General features: G+C 36.2%; 1 protein-coding gene across 1 annotated transcript in view; it reads left to right on the top strand.

Annotated features, from left to right (window-relative positions):
• MALRD1 (MAM and LDL receptor class A domain containing 1) overlaps positions 1 to 21,169 on the top strand; it is a 246,729-nt gene that overhangs the window by 22,054 nt on the left and 203,506 nt on the right. Inside the window, exons 7-10 of the mRNA XM_074157371.1 lie at positions 4,860 to 5,017; positions 11,559 to 11,651; positions 12,268 to 12,475; positions 18,806 to 18,952. Coding sequence (XP_074013472.1) covers positions 4,860 to 5,017; positions 11,559 to 11,651; positions 12,268 to 12,475; positions 18,806 to 18,952 — 606 coding nt within the window. The remainder of the gene's footprint in view (positions 1 to 4,859; positions 5,018 to 11,558; positions 11,652 to 12,267; positions 12,476 to 18,805; positions 18,953 to 21,169) is intronic.

Below are 21,169 nucleotides of genomic sequence, written 5' to 3' on the forward strand. Positions count from 1 at the left end.
TCAGGGTGCTGTGGCAACCGTGCTGGTAAAACATGAAAGATTTCAATGTAAAAATTTCCATATAAAAAGATAACTGATATATTCTCCAGTTAATTCTTTCTATGAGATCTATGCAACAATTTGGTGAAATTAAATTAAATCCATCTAAGCCTGCAGCCCTTGTGTGTGCATTTTCTGATTTGTTTTGGTTTTGATGCTTGGTAGTTTTACTTGCGTATTACTACTATGTTTGAGCAAAAAGTCAGGAAATTCACTTCAAATCTTTAATTAAGGGAGCTGTAGAGAAACATTTATCATCCAAAATAGTTTATTAATTTTAAAAACAAATTTAATCCAGCTGCAATTTTCATAAGTGAAAACAGGACTTGTTTTGAAGTCACTGTGTAGTGCTTGTCCATGGGTTTATGGGAAAGGTTTTTGAAAGCTTAGTGAATATAAATGTCTAAGTGTTGTAATGTGAAATGGAATCTCCTTGTCACCTAAGTGTTTGGCTTATCTACTGAGACTGCCTTCATATAGGAGTTAAGCAGCACTAGTGGTAATGGTATAATTTGTGAGTTAGCTTTGAAGAACTGATCGTGTGGAGATGATTGCTTGAACTCTGAGCTCACAGAAACGAAGTGCACCTCATTGAGCAGCGGGATGAATGCTTAGATATTGTGTTCATTTTGGAAAGATTTTTAAACTAATTTTAGCATGCATTTCAATACACTCTAGTAACTATAAGTCAGATCATAATGGAATAGCAAACAGAAGCGCTTGAGTGTATACACTCTATTAAGATGAATTTTTACATGCTGACATTTATGTACAGTGGTGAGCATATAGACTAGTAAAGTAGGTTTTTTTTTCTTAGCTTAAAAAAAAAAAAAAGACCCACAGCACATTTCAATCTCCACTGGGATATCTATCAAAAAAGAGACTTTTCATTTTATTATATTTTAAAAATCTCTGTGAAAGGTGTTGTATCAGTGCCATGCCTTAACATGATACCTCTATGGGTATGGATTTCACTTTTATGGAAATATTGTGTTAACAGAAAAGATACTGAAATTCTGTGTCTTTTACAAGACCAGGTCACCAGTCAAGCAATGTCTATTGAAACAGAACACATTTTGAAACGTCTGTTGTATAGTTTCTTGGGCATTATTGTATAAATATGCACAGGTAACTGAGTAGGCTGAACATATAACACCAACAACTGCACTGAAGTACTTCTCTGTGCTTCCATGTTGTAAAGGAGAATAAAAAAATGTGAGAAAAAATAAGCACCAAGACAACACACAGAATTTAATATTGGAAAGTATTGAAAAATTTGAACTATGATTTCTCACCTCAATACATTCAATATTTCTATTCATGTAGATTTGTTGAAGCATAAATGAAGAGCTTGAATATTAACTAAAATTCTAAAAACTAAAGAAATGGTATGCAAACTGCAAAAATGCCATGCTTGAGGGCTCAAACTTGCAATGCAAATAGAGCTCGACTAAGCTTTACTTTCTGATTTTGATCAAAGCTTTCACTACTATAAATAGAAGAGAGGTAAGAAACTAAATTATAAAGCAGAGGGCTAGACAATTATATTTATAAAGAAAGGATTGCTTATAGGCTTTGAATAATCTCCCTTTCATGGTATTCTTAAATTTAATAAAATGCATTCTCTCCTTGGTGAACTCTTTTTCTTTGTTCTTTTATTGCTTCTTTTCTCCAGTGTTGTATTGTTGGCACTTTCTCTATAACTTTCCCTCTTAAGAGCTTTTGACACTAGAGAAATTATGGAGGTTCTATATTCCTCTGCAATATTGTTCAGAAAATACTTAGGTGGTGTTGCTTTTTTCTTTATTGATATTTCCAGGATGCTATGTACTTTCCATAGTTCATTCTTCTTACATTGGATTAATCTAGTTTCCTACATCTGGGGTAACACTTTTTTAATAAGGAACTAATGAAAGCAATTCTCTGCACAGTAAAAACAAAGATTATGAGATGCAAAAAGAAATCAAAGGAAGATCTATGGCTTTTAAAGCCAACATGTCAGAGGACTAATGATAAAAATCCCTCAAGTTTAAACATGAAAAAACAGCCAAATCATTAGATAATGTGCTTCTATTACATTACACTTTTTTTCTTTTTCTTCAATATTTCACCTATGACTTGTCAGTTCATGAAAAAACATCTCCAAAGAGTAGAAACAATAGCAGTTCAAATTTGACCTCTTCTTTCCTCAAAATGGTTGAGTGAGAAGGTGGCAGGCAACTAGTTCAGAGCCTGCTGTGGAAGAGAACTTGCCAGAAAAGAAAGGGTCCCACTCTGTGGTTCAGTGTTGACTGAAGGCTCAGTTGTTAGTCTAAAACTAGTAGTGCGATTCAAAGTTGTGTACTTAATGAAATAAAAAAAAAAAACCCAAACAAACAGGAATTAAAGGAGAAGGAGTAACAAAAGATTTTGGTCACAAAATGGTTAAGCTGGAGCCAAGCAGCAAAGTATTTATAGGCTTTGAATATTCAGTGTATCAGAATACAGGCAGGTTCACTAGCCCACCCGAGCTCTAGGAAGACACTGGGCCACATCAGGAGTAAATTGTGAGCTCTGATTCCAGTTGGGCTCCATTGCTGCCAGTGGATGATCTTTCCACAGCACTCCAGGATTTTGCTTACAACAGACAAAATTTGTCTTCAAAGCTGAAGGAAACAAGACTGTCAGTCTAAAACCTGATTAAGCAGACACATGGGGAAAATAAAAGGCTCTATGGAAAGATATTAAAGTCTACACTCTTTGTCCTGGCAATGAGCCCTGCATCTCTTGCCAGAAACACACACGTCTGACTCGATAACCCTACTACCACATTGGCAGGAATGAAGTGGCGTTTCTGGGATTCCTGTTCTACTTCTAAAAACATGGGAAAGTTTGGCACTTCAGAAAGAGAGTGTCATGGAAGTTCAAGAGAACAGGAGGTAAAGAAGGTCAGAGCATAAACACAGCAACATGCTATGTAGTGTGGTGAACTGAGGGAAATTCAGACCTTAAAGAAGAGCTGCAAAGTTTGTAACAAATGAAAGAATAACATTCCTAATACTGTTAATGTTTAGAAAGCTACTCGGTAGTTGTTGGCTAAAAGTAGTAATAAAAAAAGAAATCCCTGGAAGATGGAAACAAATAAGTAGAGTATCATAATTTATTGCCTGTTCAGTTAAACTGACATGGTTCTACTCTTACAGGCTACAGAGAAGAGGAAAATAATAATAATAAAAAAAAATCAATATTTTCAGGTTAGGAGTATGTGGGATCTTAATTTCTGAAAGTAGGCCTCAATTTGTCTCAGAAGCATTCACAATACTTGGATAAAACATATTCCCTGAAGAATGGTCAGTATCCCTTAAGAACACAGGATCATTCTGGATGTTTCATAGAACTTTTGTTTATCTAGTGCTGTTCACTTGCTTTCTTATCGAAAAATCATGTCAGCTCCACTTTGCCCTGTTCTTAAAGATTCAGAAATTTAAATTGAAAGAATGAAAGGAATGTTAATTATCGTTTGGCTCAGAAAATCAAATTGGTTGGTTTTATAATGGCATCAGAGAACTCTGAAGTTAAATGAAGAACTGGTAGTGTAAATTCTGATGTTGATGCATATTTCTCTTCTTCACAAGGCAGTAGCCATAGAAGCAGAGGTGCTTAGTTGATCTCTAAAACAGAATGGTGGTGGGTTAAATCTGTAATGTTTCCTTATATCAATGTTAATCACTGTGGCATGAAATTATAAACTGAATTCCAATGAAATTATAACCACGTATTTCAGTATAAAAAGTTGTGTAATGAAAAGAGTAAACTGGCAGCAAAAGGAAAAGAGTGTGGTCCCTTATAAAAATTGATCATTTTCCTTGTGAAATGGCACTTTATCCCTTCAGTTTGAAATGAACTGTGTAACAGTTCTGCTGTGTAACTGCATTTGAGATAAGTTGTGTTTAGAGACATAAACACAGAAACAGTGGACTTAAGACCTTTAATCAATCCTTGTTTGTTATTTTAATAGCTGGTTCAGAAGGCAGCAAAATATTCAGTGACTCAGGAGGGAGGAAAAAAGACGTGATTTCTTTGGTAAAAAGTATTTAGCCTTTTTATTTCTGACAAATATAAGACACTGCTGAGGTGATGGAATACTCTTAGATCACTGTAGGAATGCTTTTATAAGGGGCAGTAGGTTAAGAAGAGCAGAAATTACTTTTCTCCTTCAGATGGGAAGACAATATGCTTCCAACATTTTGGTGCAGAAATTCTGACTGAGAAGTAAAGACCTTGATTACATGGTGGAGATGCTACTGTCTCCTGTAGCAATAAGGCAAAATACTACTCCTCTTCCTTCTCCCCCTCCCTCCCCAATCATTTCCCCTCCCCCTCCATTTTATTTTTAATTTTGAAGAGTGTACATAAGTATCATTGTAAAAAAACATATTTCCTGGAATGTTTTTGCATAGTGGAAGAAGGAAGAAACCCCAGTTTTCAATTAAATTTGTGATTAGGCATTGAATGGTTGTAAACGTAAAGAGGCTGAGCTGAAGGTGGGGCTGCTTACAGCTTTTAACGTGCAAAGTGACAACTCCAAGATACCATCAACTGACGTAATTCTTGGTTGCTGGGGCTATCTGCGAGTCAAAGGAAGATAAATATCTACCTTTTTAATAGGAAACACTTAGATGGCATGCAAGTCACATCATCAGCATGACAGTCAGACTCCATTGTTGAGAGGATGGGCCCATGGTTTAATTACAGGAAGAGAGTCCTTATTTTCATAGACTCAGAAAAAATATTTGTCTTGTGAAAAGTTGCACCTGTTAATTTTTATTTTTTTTTTTCAGGCCATTTTGAGTGGTTAGAAGTGAATGTCAATGCATTATACAAAAGTGCTTATCTTAACAATTCGGTGTGTCATTGCTCCAGCAAGAACTGCCGCTTTCAGTTTCATTACTGGATGGCAGATAGCAGCGTTCTCAAGGCGGTGCTGTTTAATAATCAGGTAAGAAGAAACATGCATTCATTTTCAGATAGGCAGCCCAGGTGTTACCAGCCAAAGCGCAGGGAAGTCTGCCTGCACCCCAAGTTTGTGCAAAACAGCAACTTGGTATTGTTCCACTGATCTATGCAATCGTAAAACCTGGGTATTTGCCATCTCAGGTATAAACTAATTTGATGGGTGAATGTTCTGCAATAAGACTTAAAGGACAAAACCCAGCTGTTACAGAATTAAATACTTTGGGGATTTCATGGGGAAAAAAATCTATAGTAACAGCTTTTCTAGCCTTCTTCCCATTCTGGAAACGGGAAAATTAATGCTTTTCTGTGTGGAGACAGAGAAAAAAGGAAAGTTGCTGGCTCAGAATGTCTGGAAAGCTCTTTCCTGGCCACCTGATTTGCTTTGCCCGTGTTTCAGAGCCATAATTTTCCTTTCTTCTGCCTATTATTAGATAAAATAGCCATGTCTAACTGAAGCACAAATGCCAGTTGAGCAATGATAACTATTTCCGTTTTTCTTACCTCCCTTGCCCTGTGAAGGCTTTCTGCTGTTAGAATGTTCCCTTTTTAAAGTCTTGTTTAATAAGTTAATATTGATACTATTGTACTGCTACTTAATGAAAGCAAGAGCAGTAGAGCTGGTCTCATTAAGTTAATGGCTCTCATATCTTGATGTTGGAGTTGAATTAGTTTCACCCAACAATACAAGTATTTAAAGAGACAGATCCACTTCATTCACAAAGATAAGATGAAAAAAAAGCCCTGAGGTGTAACACTATTGAGGGGTCTAAATACAGGAACAGGTGATGGAAATGCCTTATTTCTTGCCCATTATGTTTTCAAGTACTCATGAAAACAACTCCAGGCTCTTGCTCATTTTTCATTTATAAAAGGGAATAGTTGTATTTTGCTATCACCCATTACCGTATCAAGGAATTGTAACATTATCAGTGTTCTGGTCAGAATGCGTGGTGGAGATTTGTGCCATAGCACTTGCCAGTAATTTCCCAGGTATGATGCCTATGGCAACATCGAGACAGAATAGGAATACTGATTTCTATCATTCAGCTAAATAACATCAATAGATCCAATTTAAGAGCTTCCTTTCCCTGAAAATAGAGAAAATCCTGTGAGCTAAAAACATGGGAAAACTGGCATTTGAGTTCCCATAGATTTACTTAATTGTTAGTCAGTTCCTTACATATGCATTAGAAGAATGTTTTTGGCAGTTATTACATCAGTTCAGTCTAGTGTTTCCACAGCTTCTCTTAGCCTTTGATGGTTTAGTTATTGAATTTCTCCTTCAGTCAGAAATGTATTTATTGCACATAGACTTATTTAAAGCTGATATGAGTTACTCATACTAGAAAATTTGCCAGAAAAGTCTTTAGAAACACAAGCTTCTGATGGTAGCTTCAAAACCAAACTCCATATTTAACATTAACAAAACTCATATTAAAGACTTCTTAAACTGAAATGGAGGCGTAGCTTTTACACGTTTTGCTACTGAATTGTTAAGTTGTTTATGAAAACAAACAAATCTTCAAAACTAACCAAATACAGAGAAAGATAAGTGAGAACCGAGTGCTGATTCTGACCCTGAAAGACAATGGAGATGCTGTCCTGGAGGCTGTAATTCAAAATAACCTCTCAATTTCGCAGTCCACTACCATGCAGTTTCCCTGCACCCCCTTTAACTGTATTTGTTGGTCAGAACCTCTTATCTCTGAACAACTCTTCTACGTGCCGGCACCAACAGGCCTGATGCAAAGGGAGACCGGATTACATTTAATGCACAGTTCTTAGAGGACAAGCACCACAGATCTTGGAAAGTACCCCTAGTCTTCCTCACCCTTTCCACAGAGAGGCCAAAGATGAGTCAACGTATTTTCTACTATAGACATTATGTCATCAGTTGGAAGTCAGGGAATTTAAATTGCTCTTGGTTACAAAGAAAGATAAGGGAAATGGACTCTTTTTGTTGACAGTAACCTGTTCTTGACTTATATTTAACTTGCAGTCCATGATAATCTGCAGAACGTTTCCTGTTTTATTGCTGGCTTAGCAACGTTGCTCTTCATTCAGTAATACTGCAGTTGAACATTTAATTTTTCCTTCCTGACTGTGATTCATGTCTTTGAACTTTGTGTTATTGGTTTGAAACTGTTTTTTGTATACTGAGATGATTTTACATTCTAACAATGTCCTTCAGGGTGTTTGTAATTCCTCACAATTTAGCGTTATCCACATTTTATTTTTTTTTTCAATTTTATTTTTCATTCCACTATCCAAACAGTTAGTCAGCACTACAACTACGCCAGGCCCTGGAACCAGACCTATGCAGAACCCTGTTATCAGTTTCTTTTAGTTTGATAGAAAACTATTGACAACTCCCCTTTTAAATAAGGTCACACTCCTATTTGTACACCCATTTTAGAGTAATTCCGTCTGCACCAAATTTCCTTAATTTGCTTCAAGAGTGTCCAATGACATTATGTTAAAAGCCTTTAAAAAGTAAAGTAATTTCTACTTTTTCAACTCTGTGATGAAAAAAATGTGATGTGACTTGTTCCTCATCAGAAGTAGCTAAGGTAGGTTTCTCACTTTCTAATTCTCTAGCTACTTCCAAGATTATTGTTAGCAATTTGTTCCAGTATTTTATGAGTTGTCAACTTTCAGCCGATTGGCTATAATTGCATAGTCTGTATTTTTCCCTCAATATATACCCTTTGTTCTCACAGTTCTCTAGTTTCCTATAGATTCTCCTCAGGTTCTCAGAGTTAATTGTTGATAGTAACATATCAACATTAAAACTTCCGGTTTCCCTTCCAGTTTCAGTACTTCTGACTTATATATATTCGTAATATTGTTCTTCTATTCCAGTCTGTGTTCACATTCACATTTGGCAATATCACCTGTATTATTAACATAAAATATTAACAGTATTAACTGTCTATTAACTTCCTGATAAATTTGAAACTTTTCAGTGAAAACTGTGTCGTGGTTTTGGCCGAATTTACCAAAACCAGACTGACAAATGGCCCTTCCCCCCCTCTCCCTCTCCCCAATAGAGAGGAGAGGAGAGGAAGAGATAAGGAGATTTAGAAGTTTAGAATGAACTAAACTACTTTAATGAAGAATTAATATTAAAATAAAACAAAACAAAAAAAAAGAAAATAATGAAATAGATACAATATATACAAAACTGTGTAAAGCTCCCAGGATGACAGTCACGTCACCGGCAGGCACTGGGGAAGTCCCAGACTGGACTCAGTGACGAATGGGAACTGGATTCCAGCTCTGGAGTCAGGAACTCACGGATCAGGATCAAAGGCAGATGAACAGACAGAGTCCTCTTTGGACGTCGGCCATCGAAGAAGGAGGGTTGACCCTTTGATCCTTCAGCTTTTATACTGAGCATGGGGCAGATGGGATGGAATACCCCAGTTGGTCAGGTTTGGGTCACCTGTCCTTTCCCCTCCTCCCCACTGATGTGACCCCTCTACATTTTTCCATTTCCCACCCTCTAAGGGGCAAATAACGAAATTGGCTGACCTTGGTTGTTATAGCAGTAAGTATAAGCAAGGGCCTCTCTGCATACCATTCCTTGGCATGGAGCACAAACATTGGTCTTATCATTCTGAGAACGAGCAGTTTTCTCCACAATATGCCGTTAATTTCAGAGAGTTAGAGGAGGCCTAGCTAGGATGTAAAGTTACAGAACAGAAAATTGGTTCGGTTTTACTTCAAACTGGAACAAACTGAAACCAAAGATGAGAATTTTGTCTTCAGTCTATCATTTGCCATTAATTACCTTCTCATTCCTCACATTAAGTAATAGGCTTATACTTCTTCTTTTATCTTCTTAATATTTACATCTTGTATGGCTTACAAAACAGATGAACGCTAAACAACAAAAGATAATTTCGACTGATGTTTATGAGTGCAGGCATATTTGTAGCCTAATGCACTAAAATTTCTTTAAGTGTGCAGAAACACTTGCAAAAACCATGCAAGTACACTCCTCTGCAGAAGTTAAAGGTGATCCGGTAATGATTGGGAGGGAACAAACAAGCATTTGATCCAAATTAGTCTCTGAAATGAGAGTAGCAAAGACAAAATGATGAGTGCAGGTGCCCAGCAGTGACTGTATCTGTAGAGAAATGACAAAAATTAAAAAAAAAAAAAAAAAGTTGTATTTTATAAATGGAATTGATAAGAAAAAGTAATGATTTTCTCTTCCATCCTTCAAATCTGAGTACTGTTATCTTGAAAAAAACATTGCAGGAAAAAGAAACAATTGTTGCCCATTTACACACAATTTAGCTTTACAAAATATTGTTTATAGATAGTAATACATCGCAATAAGGGGAATAGAGTGAAGGTGTTTTGAGCAACTGCTCCCCTGCATCACCGAAATAAATCTTGAGTGAAAGTACTGAAAAAGCAATACATTCAACATTTTAAAAGAAGGCTAAAGATACAAGGAATGTGCTGGAGGAGTTAACCTATTTGTACATGGAAGAGGTAGAAAAAATCTGACGAGCAGGAAGGTTACTACAGAGAAAACATTGTGAGGAAGATAAATAATATTATTGGTTTATTAAAGCTGTATAAAATCAGAGGGTAATGCCTGTTTCGTGGAACAACAGCCAATTTAAAAAGTTTTTGCATCTGAGGTGATTTGTAGCTTGCAATGCAAAAAACCAGCACTAGCAGGTCTGGATACTGGCATACGCACAGAAAAATCAAGTTCACTGCTACGAGCTGTTTTTATTAAAGTAATTTTGAGAGAAAGATGGTCATGGCTATCTAAACTGTTAATTGAATGTGAACAAAATTATAGCGTCCAGATGCATCCAATCAAATAAACAGCAAATGTAGAGTGTTCCCACAAGGTATACAAATGTGTTTGAAGGGTTTTTATATATACGTGAGGGGGAATACATTAACTAAAGTATTTTTAAAAGCAGACATTTGACCACAGGCTGTTTTTAACCTGCCATGTATGGTTCCTTTTCTGTGTCTTTTGGCTATTGTAGGCTAATAACATTAATAGATTTTCTTTGGAAGCTGAATTATTTAGCAAAATGAAGCAAGTTTTACGCAGAATGAAGTGTCCTCGTCATTGAAAGACTTTTGCTGAATATCTATCGCATGAACAAGTTGACAAATATCCTATACTGATTTTTATTTCTGAAATCAAGTATGTCGTGGTTTATCCAAATTTGATTTCTTATGTCATTTAGTGTTTGGAATTAGGGTATTGGCTTGGCCCTGTCCTGCAGTTTTTAAAAAACTGGTCTTTGAACGAAATGAAAATTCAATAGAGGTTTAGTCTTCCAGCTTTGTTAATGTGTCAAAAGAGTTGAAGCTTTAGTAGGAAAAGAGCATAAGTAGTTGGCTATCTGTCTGAAATCATACCACTGTTCTGCTGGCTCAGACCTTGTGGTCTATCAAACAGTAGACAGAATCTTCCTCCTCTTTTTTTATATTGCACGAAAGGAAAAAAAGATAACTGTCCTTGGCTATAGTATTGATAACATTTCACATACCTATCATATCCCCTTTTATTTATCTTCTGTAAGGTAAACTGATTTTTATGCTTTCAATTTCTCTCCATACAAGAGAGTTTCCATTTCTCTTCTCCTGCTTCGCATCTTTTTCTGAACTACCTCTAATTCTGTAATATCCTTTACACAGTATCCTAAAAGGGGTTTCGCTATTCATGTTTGTAATTGAAAGTCTGTCTGTATGTATAGCCTGTGTTAATTTTCCTGCATCCTGTCTTTCTGGGTTTGCTCTATTTTGGAGCTGGTTCTTGAAAAGATTTTATTTAGGGATATGAAGTTCACGTTGCTACATTTCTTTTCTTTATACTGGCCTCAGCATGTTCCAGTTAAGATCATGACCAGAAGCAGAAAGAGTGTGAGCTGGTTTTGTCAGATTATTGAGTCGAAAGAGCTTGGAGTGCTTGCATAAATGGAGCCTTACCATATTTGGCATTCTCGCTGTTATCCCTCCTTAGGAAGTGGAGTGAAAATAGGGATTGAGGTAACTCAGAACATGACAAGGACTTCTTAAATAGTACTCTGCCTGCTTGTTTTACAGATTTAAAAAAAAAAAAAAAAAGTTTTTAGCACAGATTATTGGGTAATTTCGACAGGCCCCAAATTAAGTTCTAGGAAAACTAAATCTAATTATAATACAACATAATATAAGAAAAGAGAGCACCATGGAATCATTGTTAAATTCAGCAATAAAATGGCTTAATTTACATATGAATTCACTTTAATTTTACCAAGCCAACTCCTGATAATTATATTACTAGCCTGTTTAATCCAGTAAACATGTCTTGTTTCCCTACTCCCCCATAGAGTTCAGTGCAAAGATTGCACATGACTATGTGAAGCTCTCACATAGAGCCACTTTGTATATAGTGGTTGTTTGGCTAGGATATGAAAAGACTAAGGACAAAAAATGGCCTTGATAATTTATGGAGGAACAAAATTCAGCTTTATAACATTATGTTCAACATTTTACAGGAGGAACATGTCTTATGGGAAACCAACATCATGACTAAGAAGGAATGGGTCAAAGTGGATATACAGCTGCCAACACAGCTAGAAAAATTAAAGGTATTAGTGAAAAAGGCATTTGCTCAGTTCTTGAAGATTAAATGTCCCTGGAACAGTTTTAAGGGTTATTATCAGTCAGGGACCAATCCGACTGCATAGGCTGGATGCAGCCATCTTCTCTGAAGAGGTGAAAGAGATATTGGTTATTAAGCTACGCTGTTGCAGTTCATGTCCGAGGACAATTCCTAACCCATTTTATTCACCTGTGAGTGTAACTGTAATTTTTTCTCTTGGGCATCTGCAAAATGAGGTTCTGAAGAGACTTCAGAGCAGAAGATGGAGTCCTTAAGGTGTTACATTTCTCGTGACTCTTTTAAAATCACAAAGGCTTTGCAACTTTTTAACCAAATGGTTATGAGATTAGGAGTTTTTCTTTAAAATAGGTTTCTACTTAACTTCATTCTTGGAATTTGTCAAACCATTTAAGCTGACAATTTTCAGAAAATTCATCATGAGATAGTCATACAAAATTTCAGCTTCTGGTTTGAAATTTGTTGTAGTTCGGTAATGGAAGCTATCCAGTGCTTTCTACACACAGCACATTACTGTTTTATGGAGATAAAAACCAGTTTCGCTCTTTTTTCTGTTAATGCAAATATTTTAACTGTTATAACAGCTTATGTTTAAAGGAACATTCCAAAGCAGAGCAAGTTTCATATGTTTGAATAGCATCCAGCTCTTGGATGCTACACCATCAGAGCCACCAGGTTTCTGCTCCATAGAAGAATTTACCTGCACTGATGGGCAGTCCATGGAGCCTGGATCAGCCTGTGATTCTCACCTGGATTGTTCTGACGGTAGCGATGAAGATCCAGCAGCCTGCTGTAAGTGCATTGCTTTAGAAGGACACTGAGCGTTGTGAAACCTAAGAGGTCTATCCAAGAAATGGCTAAAAAACCTAATTATTATTTATATGGCTTCTTTTCACCAGGATATTTAATGATGTACAGGTTAGTTACAGTGTTCATAGAATTTTCTTCTTCTCATTGTTTTCTGTTTCTCTGTCTGGCCTCATCAGTATGTTTTGAATCCAGACAATAATTTAAGTGTCTGCAGAAATGCACCATTTCGGTATTTTTTTCTTAAATGTATTCCCTACATACAACATTTATAACATCTACTTCCCTAATCTGAGAGGGACTGAAATCTGCTTTGGGGTTTGTTGTTTGAACACTTTTCTAATTTAGATTGTCTATGATTTATTGTCAGAAAATTCATTAGGTGACATGATATTTGAATGGTGATTCAAATCACTGTGCAAATCGGCTACCGTTCAGGAACTACACATTTGTCATGATATTTTCAATTGAAGGTAACTTTGCTTAGAAGCCACAGTTTCAACTGTACATTCAAGAGAAAAAAAATAATTAAAATTACTGGAAGATGTCTCTAATGATTCTGAAATGTTTTAGAGCTCCATGTGAAAGGAGTTTTAGGGACCCTGTTCTTTCTAAAATTAATATTATACAGCATGCATCTGTATGTACATTTGACTGTGGTAGTAACACTTAAATGTGTGTTATAGATGAAAATTGTGAACATATTTCAGATATTGGTAATTATATACATTCCCTCTGGAAGGAGGAAATTAATATTTTTAGTGTCACTCAGGATAAAGGACAGGTTTTATTTTCAAACTTCATGAGAAGACTTTAGGAATTGTTTGTGACTATGAGGTTTTTTTAACTCACAGTCTGAACCTTTAATCTTTTCAATCACTTAAAAAGCCGTGCAGGAAACATCTCTGAAATGAGTAATATGTGCAAATGTTGAAATTACATTTCAAATAGGAAGGTTTATACTGTTCTATCTCTGGGTGGAGTCTAAGCCAACATTAAAGTCTATAGGGGATCCCTCTCTGACATCCGTTTTCCATTTTTACAAGACTTGATCCTACGCTGCTAGCTCTGTATGTGTGCTGGCAGGAGTGCAGAGAGTAGTCTCGTGCTCCTTAGGAAGAGGGATGGAATGAGAGCGAATAGTACTTTATAAATTGGAATTTATTTCTCACCAATTTTCTGTTCCCACTTTGGTAATAATGTGAGAGAATTGTGAATCATAACTGGGAATACAGAAGAATAATTTTAAGATTTAAAAGGACGATGAAAAATAATTGTCCCAGTTGAAGGGTAGCTGTTTATAGTACTACACAAAGTGAAAATATAGGCAACTCTAAATGCCTACAGGCAGTTACTTTTTGCATGCATTGAATTACACTTTCTTATTTTATTTTTACCCCTGTGCTTCAGACACTGGGCATTGGTATTGTGTAGCTGAAAGCCGAAATAACCTAAATATAGTCAGTATTTTAGAGTTAAAGAAAAATTGCAGTAGCACTCACTCTTGAGAATATCATTTCTGTCGTGCTCATGTGGATGGGTTAGAAAAACTGGAGAGTGAGCAGAAGAAAGAAAAGTGAGAATGGCCTGGGAGTCTCAACACTGTCCTTTGTGGCACCTCCAGAATTAGGGTGCTGGGGCAAGGACTGACAGGAGCCCCAGACAGTGCAAATCCCTCTTCAACAGGTTGCCCTAGTGCTCCCCTGTCTGCTGCTGCCCCTGCAGTTACCTTTGGTTTATCACATCGCACTGATTCTCCACTAACTCCTAGTGCACTTCAATTTAAACAAAATATCACACTCGGATAAACCTGAGACATAGGGATTGTGTGCTTCGCTCTGTGTTGAGCCATTTGCAGGTTGAAGATGTATCATTTTGTTGGAGCAGTGCACAAAAGTATACTCGACCTCTCAAAAAAAGGTGAAAAGAGGTGCTCTTCTAAAATATAAGTAACCCATAGTAGTCGCATGTTGCTCTGACTACTGGCTAAAAGAAAGATAGAAAAAAATAACTATCTCTAAAATAACAATAACTGTTTTTAAAGTTGGCCCATTTAAATGGCTAATATTGTCTTGGGTACTTCATATATTCATTTTCAGGAATGAGGACCCTAAAGGTGGAATATAGCTCTTCAGCAGTTTGGTTGGCTTAGAAAATTCATCTTTCTGACATCTTCTGCAGTCTTGAACAAAAGAAACCTAAAGGAAAAATCATCCTTTATTTCTGTCTTTTGTTCTTTTTGTACTAGGAGTACCTACCTCCTATTAGGTACTTTTCCTACATGATCTTGAAATTGTCCTCCATGGTATTTAGAGTGCACTACATTTCTTCACATTAATTTTCAGTAAAAATTCCTATCTGGTACAATACTGCATATTTTAGCCTCTATTCTTTTAGGTATTTTAGCATCTGTCCTTGGACACATCCTCAGTATTTTCCTTTGATGAAGTACTCTCATGTCCTGAAAGAGCTGACAGATCTCCACACTGAATGAAAACAAAGGCAGACAGCTCTTACTCAGCAACGTGAAGCATTTCCCTCTTCTTTGAGGATTTTCTTTGCTTCATTATAATGGGGAAGGAAAAAACAATGTTTCTCTTCGCTCTTGTTAATTTGGAATGAATGGTCTTATAATAATGTAATTTATTACAAGATCAAATACATATATGTTTTAAAATTATCCTTAAACTTTCTATTTAATCTCTGCCTGCTTACATAAATATATATTTAAGTAAATGAAATTTATAAGTATTGAAAAATTAGGAACTTTACTTATGTGTGTACCTGTTTCCTAGTCACCACCTTTGAGTAGTTTTTTTGAAATCAGTGAATCTAATGATGTGACAAATTGTGAAATTAATGTTTTTAGTATTAAATTCTACATTTTCATTGTTGTCTTTGACGCCAATTATTTGAGATCACTTCCAGATTTCTTATTTCACAGTGACTGATAATAAGTTATCAAAGTCTAGTTAATATATTCAAAATGGAGAAAGTGACATACAGTACTTAGATCATTTAAAGGATTAAGAAGACCCCTTTTGTGCTTCATTTCCTGCCTAATATAAAGGAAGTTTTGCATGAAATGCCATGGCAAATAACAAATATTTAAAGCACTATATTTAATACTATTATACATTATTTATATGTAACATGCACAGTATATATAAAAACATCCCAAATTAATCAGTAGTTAGCAATCCTACTCATCAGCATTCATGTAGATTGGAAATGATTGTGGGGTGGGACTTCCTAGAGCTGTTTCTGAAAGAACATCACCTTCCATTTAACTTAATTAGAAACTTCCTTAAAACACCTGTCTTTAACTTGTCTGGTTTTAATTCTGCATCTTTAGTATTATCTTAAATATTCTCAGCCTTTCATAGGATTTGTATCATTTATGTATTAAATATATGTAGAATGAAGGAAAGTTGTATAATTTTAAAGCTGTATACCTTTTACTGCATTTCATTTACAGTATAGCAATTTACAATGGCAAATCCTTGAAACCTTCTATAAACACATATGCAAATCCTTTTATTACCAGTCAACTTTAAAAATAGAGCATTTTTTAGTCTGAAACGTTTTTTTGACTACACATTTATGTGTTTGTGGTGACACATAAATTGTTTGGAATTGTCAGTATCTATCCATCAATCTTGTATGTGCATGTGGAGAAAAAGAAGCTGTGCCCATATTATTTTCAGAGTTCTTCATTGCTTATGAACACTGGGTAGCATCATCTTTCTGTTTCACCAGAGCGGTTACCTCAAAGTAAGTGTACCCTCTGCAGACCTGTGGTCAACATAAGACTCCCTTTCCAAAAATGACATTGAATATTAGCCAGAAATGGCAAAATATAAATGCCAAACTAATCACGCAGAGGTGCTTTCATTGCTTATCATACAAATAGTTTATAGCCCGAATTCCATAGGAGCTGGGGTGCTGCCACACTGAGCGAGGGTAGCAGCCCTCCTCATTTAATACTATTAGTCGGGGGAACAACAACCTGATGGAGACACAAGTTGTGTGTCCCCAGTTGTGTTCATTTGATTTAGCTACCAGAGTAGAATTGAAAAGCTTCATCCAGTTACAGGCTAGCAAAGTTGAAGTAATGTTAATTGACTGGTAAACCAGCCTAGCTTTGTTTTTCCCCCAAGAGGATCAAGAGGAGCTGGGAAAGGCAGAGTAAGCTAGTCAAAGAAAAAAACATTTCCATTTAACCTCTCAATTCTCTTGGAATATGTGCTTTGTTTCCTTTTTTTTTTTTTTAAAAAAAGTAAAGTAGAAAAATGTTTTCTATTGAAAAATCTTTCCAGCGTATTTTATGACTTTAATGAGTTCCACTTATTTCTTGAAATTCAAGGAGTTGTGCTTGGGGAACATATTTTTCTCTGTTACATCCTGGAGTCATTGTTTTTGCAGAACTGGTGTAATAATTTACTCTTTGACTAGTTGAGATTTACTGGTATACCCATATGAAAAAAAAAATTTTCAGCCTTGGCTTTTTATTAAAATGAATGCAGACTGTTGATTTCTTTCTAATTTCCTTTCTGTTTTTCTGAATTATAAATAAATGAATGTTCAAAAATGAGAATTAACTGGTTTTGTTTTCAGAATGTGGAAAATCTTTCTGCAGTTTGAATCCAGTGAAATCTTCCCTTTGAAATAAAAAAATATAAGCGCTGATGGTAAGAGGTGCAGTGGGAAAGGACATAATAAACCAGAAATATGCTTTGCTGTCTAACTTACATAAGTGCATTATGAGTCCTCAAAAAATATAGGTTGTGCAGTCATTTATTTCCCCAACTATAGATAGTGAAACCTTCCTTATAATCTCTTGAAGGTTCAAAAAAAAAAATGTAGAAAAAGGCTGTGAATAATAAAAATTTTGCACTATTTTGGTGGGAAAGGAGCATTTCTTGGAGATTATTAATGTTTGAGCCATGAAAAAATAACTGAGAAACTGTCTTACTTGGATTTGTGTTCCAGCCAAAGCGCGGAACTTTTTTTTTCAAGCTTGATTAAGCATTTATAAGCACACCTTAAGTTTTCAGAGTTAAGCAGGGATAAAATTTAAGTGAAACTGGTAACTCAGACAATAGGGTTTAACTCACATTTATAGCCTAGCTGTTCCCTAACATATTAATACTTTTAAAAATGAAGTATCACTTCCAGAAACTCAATATGGCTGGGCTTGGTAAGTGAATCTGGCCCAGTGTTTCTGCATGACTGGTTGTTTCTATAGAGCTTGTAATTTTGAAAACACAGGTGCAATTGCAATGAAAAACATGATGAACATTATCACATTTAGTAAACTGGAGCCACATTTTTTTATCCTCCCCCCCCCCCCAAAAAAAAAAAAAAAAAAAAAATAAAAAGCACACCACCATGAACGTTCTTCCTACCTTTATAATTGTGTTTGGATTTGAATAAAGTTTGAAAAAATGTCTGGACATTTACCAGCATTACTGGTACCTTTACTACCGTGGTGTTTCAGCAAAGATGCATTTAATTTTGGTTTTGTACAATCTGAAAATTGGAGTAATATGTATAATCATGTCTGAGGCTGATATGACAGGATAAATGTGCCATGAAATTTTGGAAAGTGCCAGGTATAGTTCAAACCCAATTTTTACAATTGTGGTAAGTGACCCAAAGAGCTGAGTGTAGCACTTTGTGAAACTGTTCTGGACTAGGAAAGAAAACTCTTAGATTATACTATTTTCTTATAAAATAATTAGTTTCACTCAAGAAATGAAAGAGTATGTGAGATTGTTACACAGTTTAAGTTGGTCTAATCCATACCAACGCAGAAAATGGTCTTTTACTTTGCAATAAAAATTTCTAGGAGACCTAAATAATTCATAAATCTCATTTTCAAAAGTAAATTAAGTGGAAGCTTAATTCATCTTTACTTTCAGTATATTTAAAGCACTAAATAAATTTGATTTTTTTCCCACACATTCATAATTAACTTTCCAGTAAAATTCATCTGCTAAAAATATATAATGTTACTTTCATAATCTATCAGCAGCCTATGTACAGGTCTCATATTTAATATGATATAGTTTATTCTCTCATAGGGGATTTCCTTCTGAGTTCTGATTGTTCCGAGTTTGACTGAGAAGGGCCTGCCTGACCTGTTACCTGTATTCTAGAACTTTTTGTCCATCTGAATCACCTGGATTTCAGTGAAACACACCAGTGCTTCTTTAAGACTTTCTGTACACCCAAATACAAACCAGTCATAGTTTTGATATTAAACTGTTGTATTAAGTTCAACTTAAGGATCTCTTGTTCTTCTTACAGCAGCTAATTACACTATATGTGATTTCGAGACTGACCTCTGTGGATGGAAGCCACTAAGCCTAGGTGATGCTGGCTGGAACATAATGAAGGAACAGGCTCCCCTCAACAGGAGACTCCCTGGCAGAGGTCATGCAACTAATACTGGACATGGTGAGATTTCTTTTATTATTTTCCTCCTTCTGTGATAAGAGGAGGAGTATTTGTACTTGAAAATGGTGACAGACTGATAATAAAAACTGATTTGAAATGGGTGCTACGTAGTATGCATGTAATATAGGTAACATGCTACAGAATGCTGGTCTTCTGGGGATGCTCTTTTTTAGATGTGATTTGGTTATTATGCCTTTGTGACCTTCATTTTCTGCTGGGACAAACAATGAGGTATGAGGCTTCCTGCAGCCTTATTTTTTTGAGATACTGACCTTTGAACTGACATAGCTAACTTCGTTCACGCAAGTCATATTTGTATCAAATATTCACACAGGGGCCATTCTTGAAAATATTTGGAAAAAATATGACTCTAGCTTTTTGCAGAGTGCAGGTAAATTAATTAGTTTTGTCTGGGGAAAAATACAGTGAATGTAACATCCTCTGAACAGTTGTTCTTCCTTCAGCCCATAGTTGCTATAAAATGTGTTCAGCTGGAAAAAGTTTATTCCAGTAGAGGGTTGTTTTAAAGTATTTTTCCAAAATGAAAGTGTTATTACAGCATACTGTATAAAACTAAAACTGCCTAGCATGTTTGTCATTGTCAAATAATATTGGTAAATATTTGTTATTTCACTTTTTTAAAATGTGTCTATTACACTGCTTCCAGTGATTAGATTACTTTAAAATCTGGGTCTACAGTTCAATACCCCTTTAAGTTAAATTTTTTAAATGATGTATAACATCTTATAGCCAGACCTCCACGCTTCTCTTGTATGTGAAATATTAAGTGTTCCACCTCGAGCATTGAAAGGTAGAGGAATTCCAGGATTAAAATTCGCCCGAGCAAACTCTAGTGGGGTGCGAGTATGTGTGTGCATGCTATATAACAATTCTAACTGCATAATCATATGCCTTTTTTTCCTTTGGTCCCCAAGTGATGAAGTGCACCAAAGTTACTATTCACTTTCTCAGCAACTATTTGATATTTCATTTTATTGTCTCTCTAGAGTGGTATTTGATCTGCATCACTGTATTGTCTGCAAGCGTTACTGTGTCACAGCTTCTGAACTCTCACAGCTCCAGAGAAGGGCACTGAGATGCCTGTGTCTTTCCCATGTGGGTTATTTTAGGTGCTGCTGAGACCTTAGGTGTAATGTGGTAATAATGAAGGCTGCTGGTAGAAACATCTGCTCTAAGCAGCGTGTTAAATCAGCCCATATGGAATTATGTGCTGCTGCACTTAAGCTGCTTCGATACCTGACTCATTACAAGTTAGGTTCACATCTTTATATGTTGCTGAAAGTTGAAGGCTCAAGCAGACTTGAGGTTACCATGCAGAACCTCTCAAGCCTGGTAATGATGCATTCCCCACATAAGCTAGTGCAAAGGTCTTTCCGAGGTGGTTTTGTACCCATCTATCACTGTGCCTGCTGCAGCTACATTACAGCTTTAGAATTAGGCTTCCAGAATTTGAGCAAGTTTTTGCCAGCATTAGATCAAGGTCCTTCAGGTTGCAACAGTTGCCTCTGATACCACAGTGCTCATCTCTCTTCTCTCCTGGGGAGGGCAGCAGTAAATTTTGATTAATGAAGATCTTAACAAGGCTGCTGTAGAGCCTCAGCTGCAAATTAAAAGAGGATCCTTTGAAGTACTCTTGCATCCCAATGAGGGGAGCTTCCCTCGAGCCGTGGAGAGCAGCACGCTGGTTTGTACAGGGAGCTGTAATGTCACCTCTTTGTGCCAGCCTTGCTAAAGCGATGCGATTATTCACGTGGGGCTGGACTTAACCCTCTGCTTCATTATGTATCCATGGGAAATAAATGGATGAGGAGTATGACTGTGGCAGCACAATAGCTGATTTTCCAAGATGTAAGGCAATATGTGTAATATCAATGCGCAAACAAGACTGAGCCTTTAGTGTTGTTTTGCATAGACTTTCATGAAAAACTCTCAGTATTCAGTGAAGGCAGCACTGACGGCATTCAAAATATGCTGCTTTAGGGCCCCTTGAAGATGTTTATCCTTCCCTACCTTTGTCTGAAGCACATCTGCTGTAGTTCAAATCCAAAGGCAGTTCGTTTGCCAGAGTTTAGATTAGATCTTTAATTAAGCTTTCATCCCCACTAGCACAGACAACAATGTCAAGTCTGTGGACCCCATGAGAAAATATAGCTCATTCCATTGGCTCCCATGGTCTTGCAACATTGTTAGCATGCT

The sequence above is a fragment of the Numenius arquata genome, chromosome 12 (genome assembly GCF_964106895.1).
Source record: "Numenius arquata chromosome 12, bNumArq3.hap1.1, whole genome shotgun sequence".
Classification (NCBI taxonomy): domain Eukaryota; kingdom Metazoa; phylum Chordata; class Aves; order Charadriiformes; family Scolopacidae; genus Numenius; species Numenius arquata.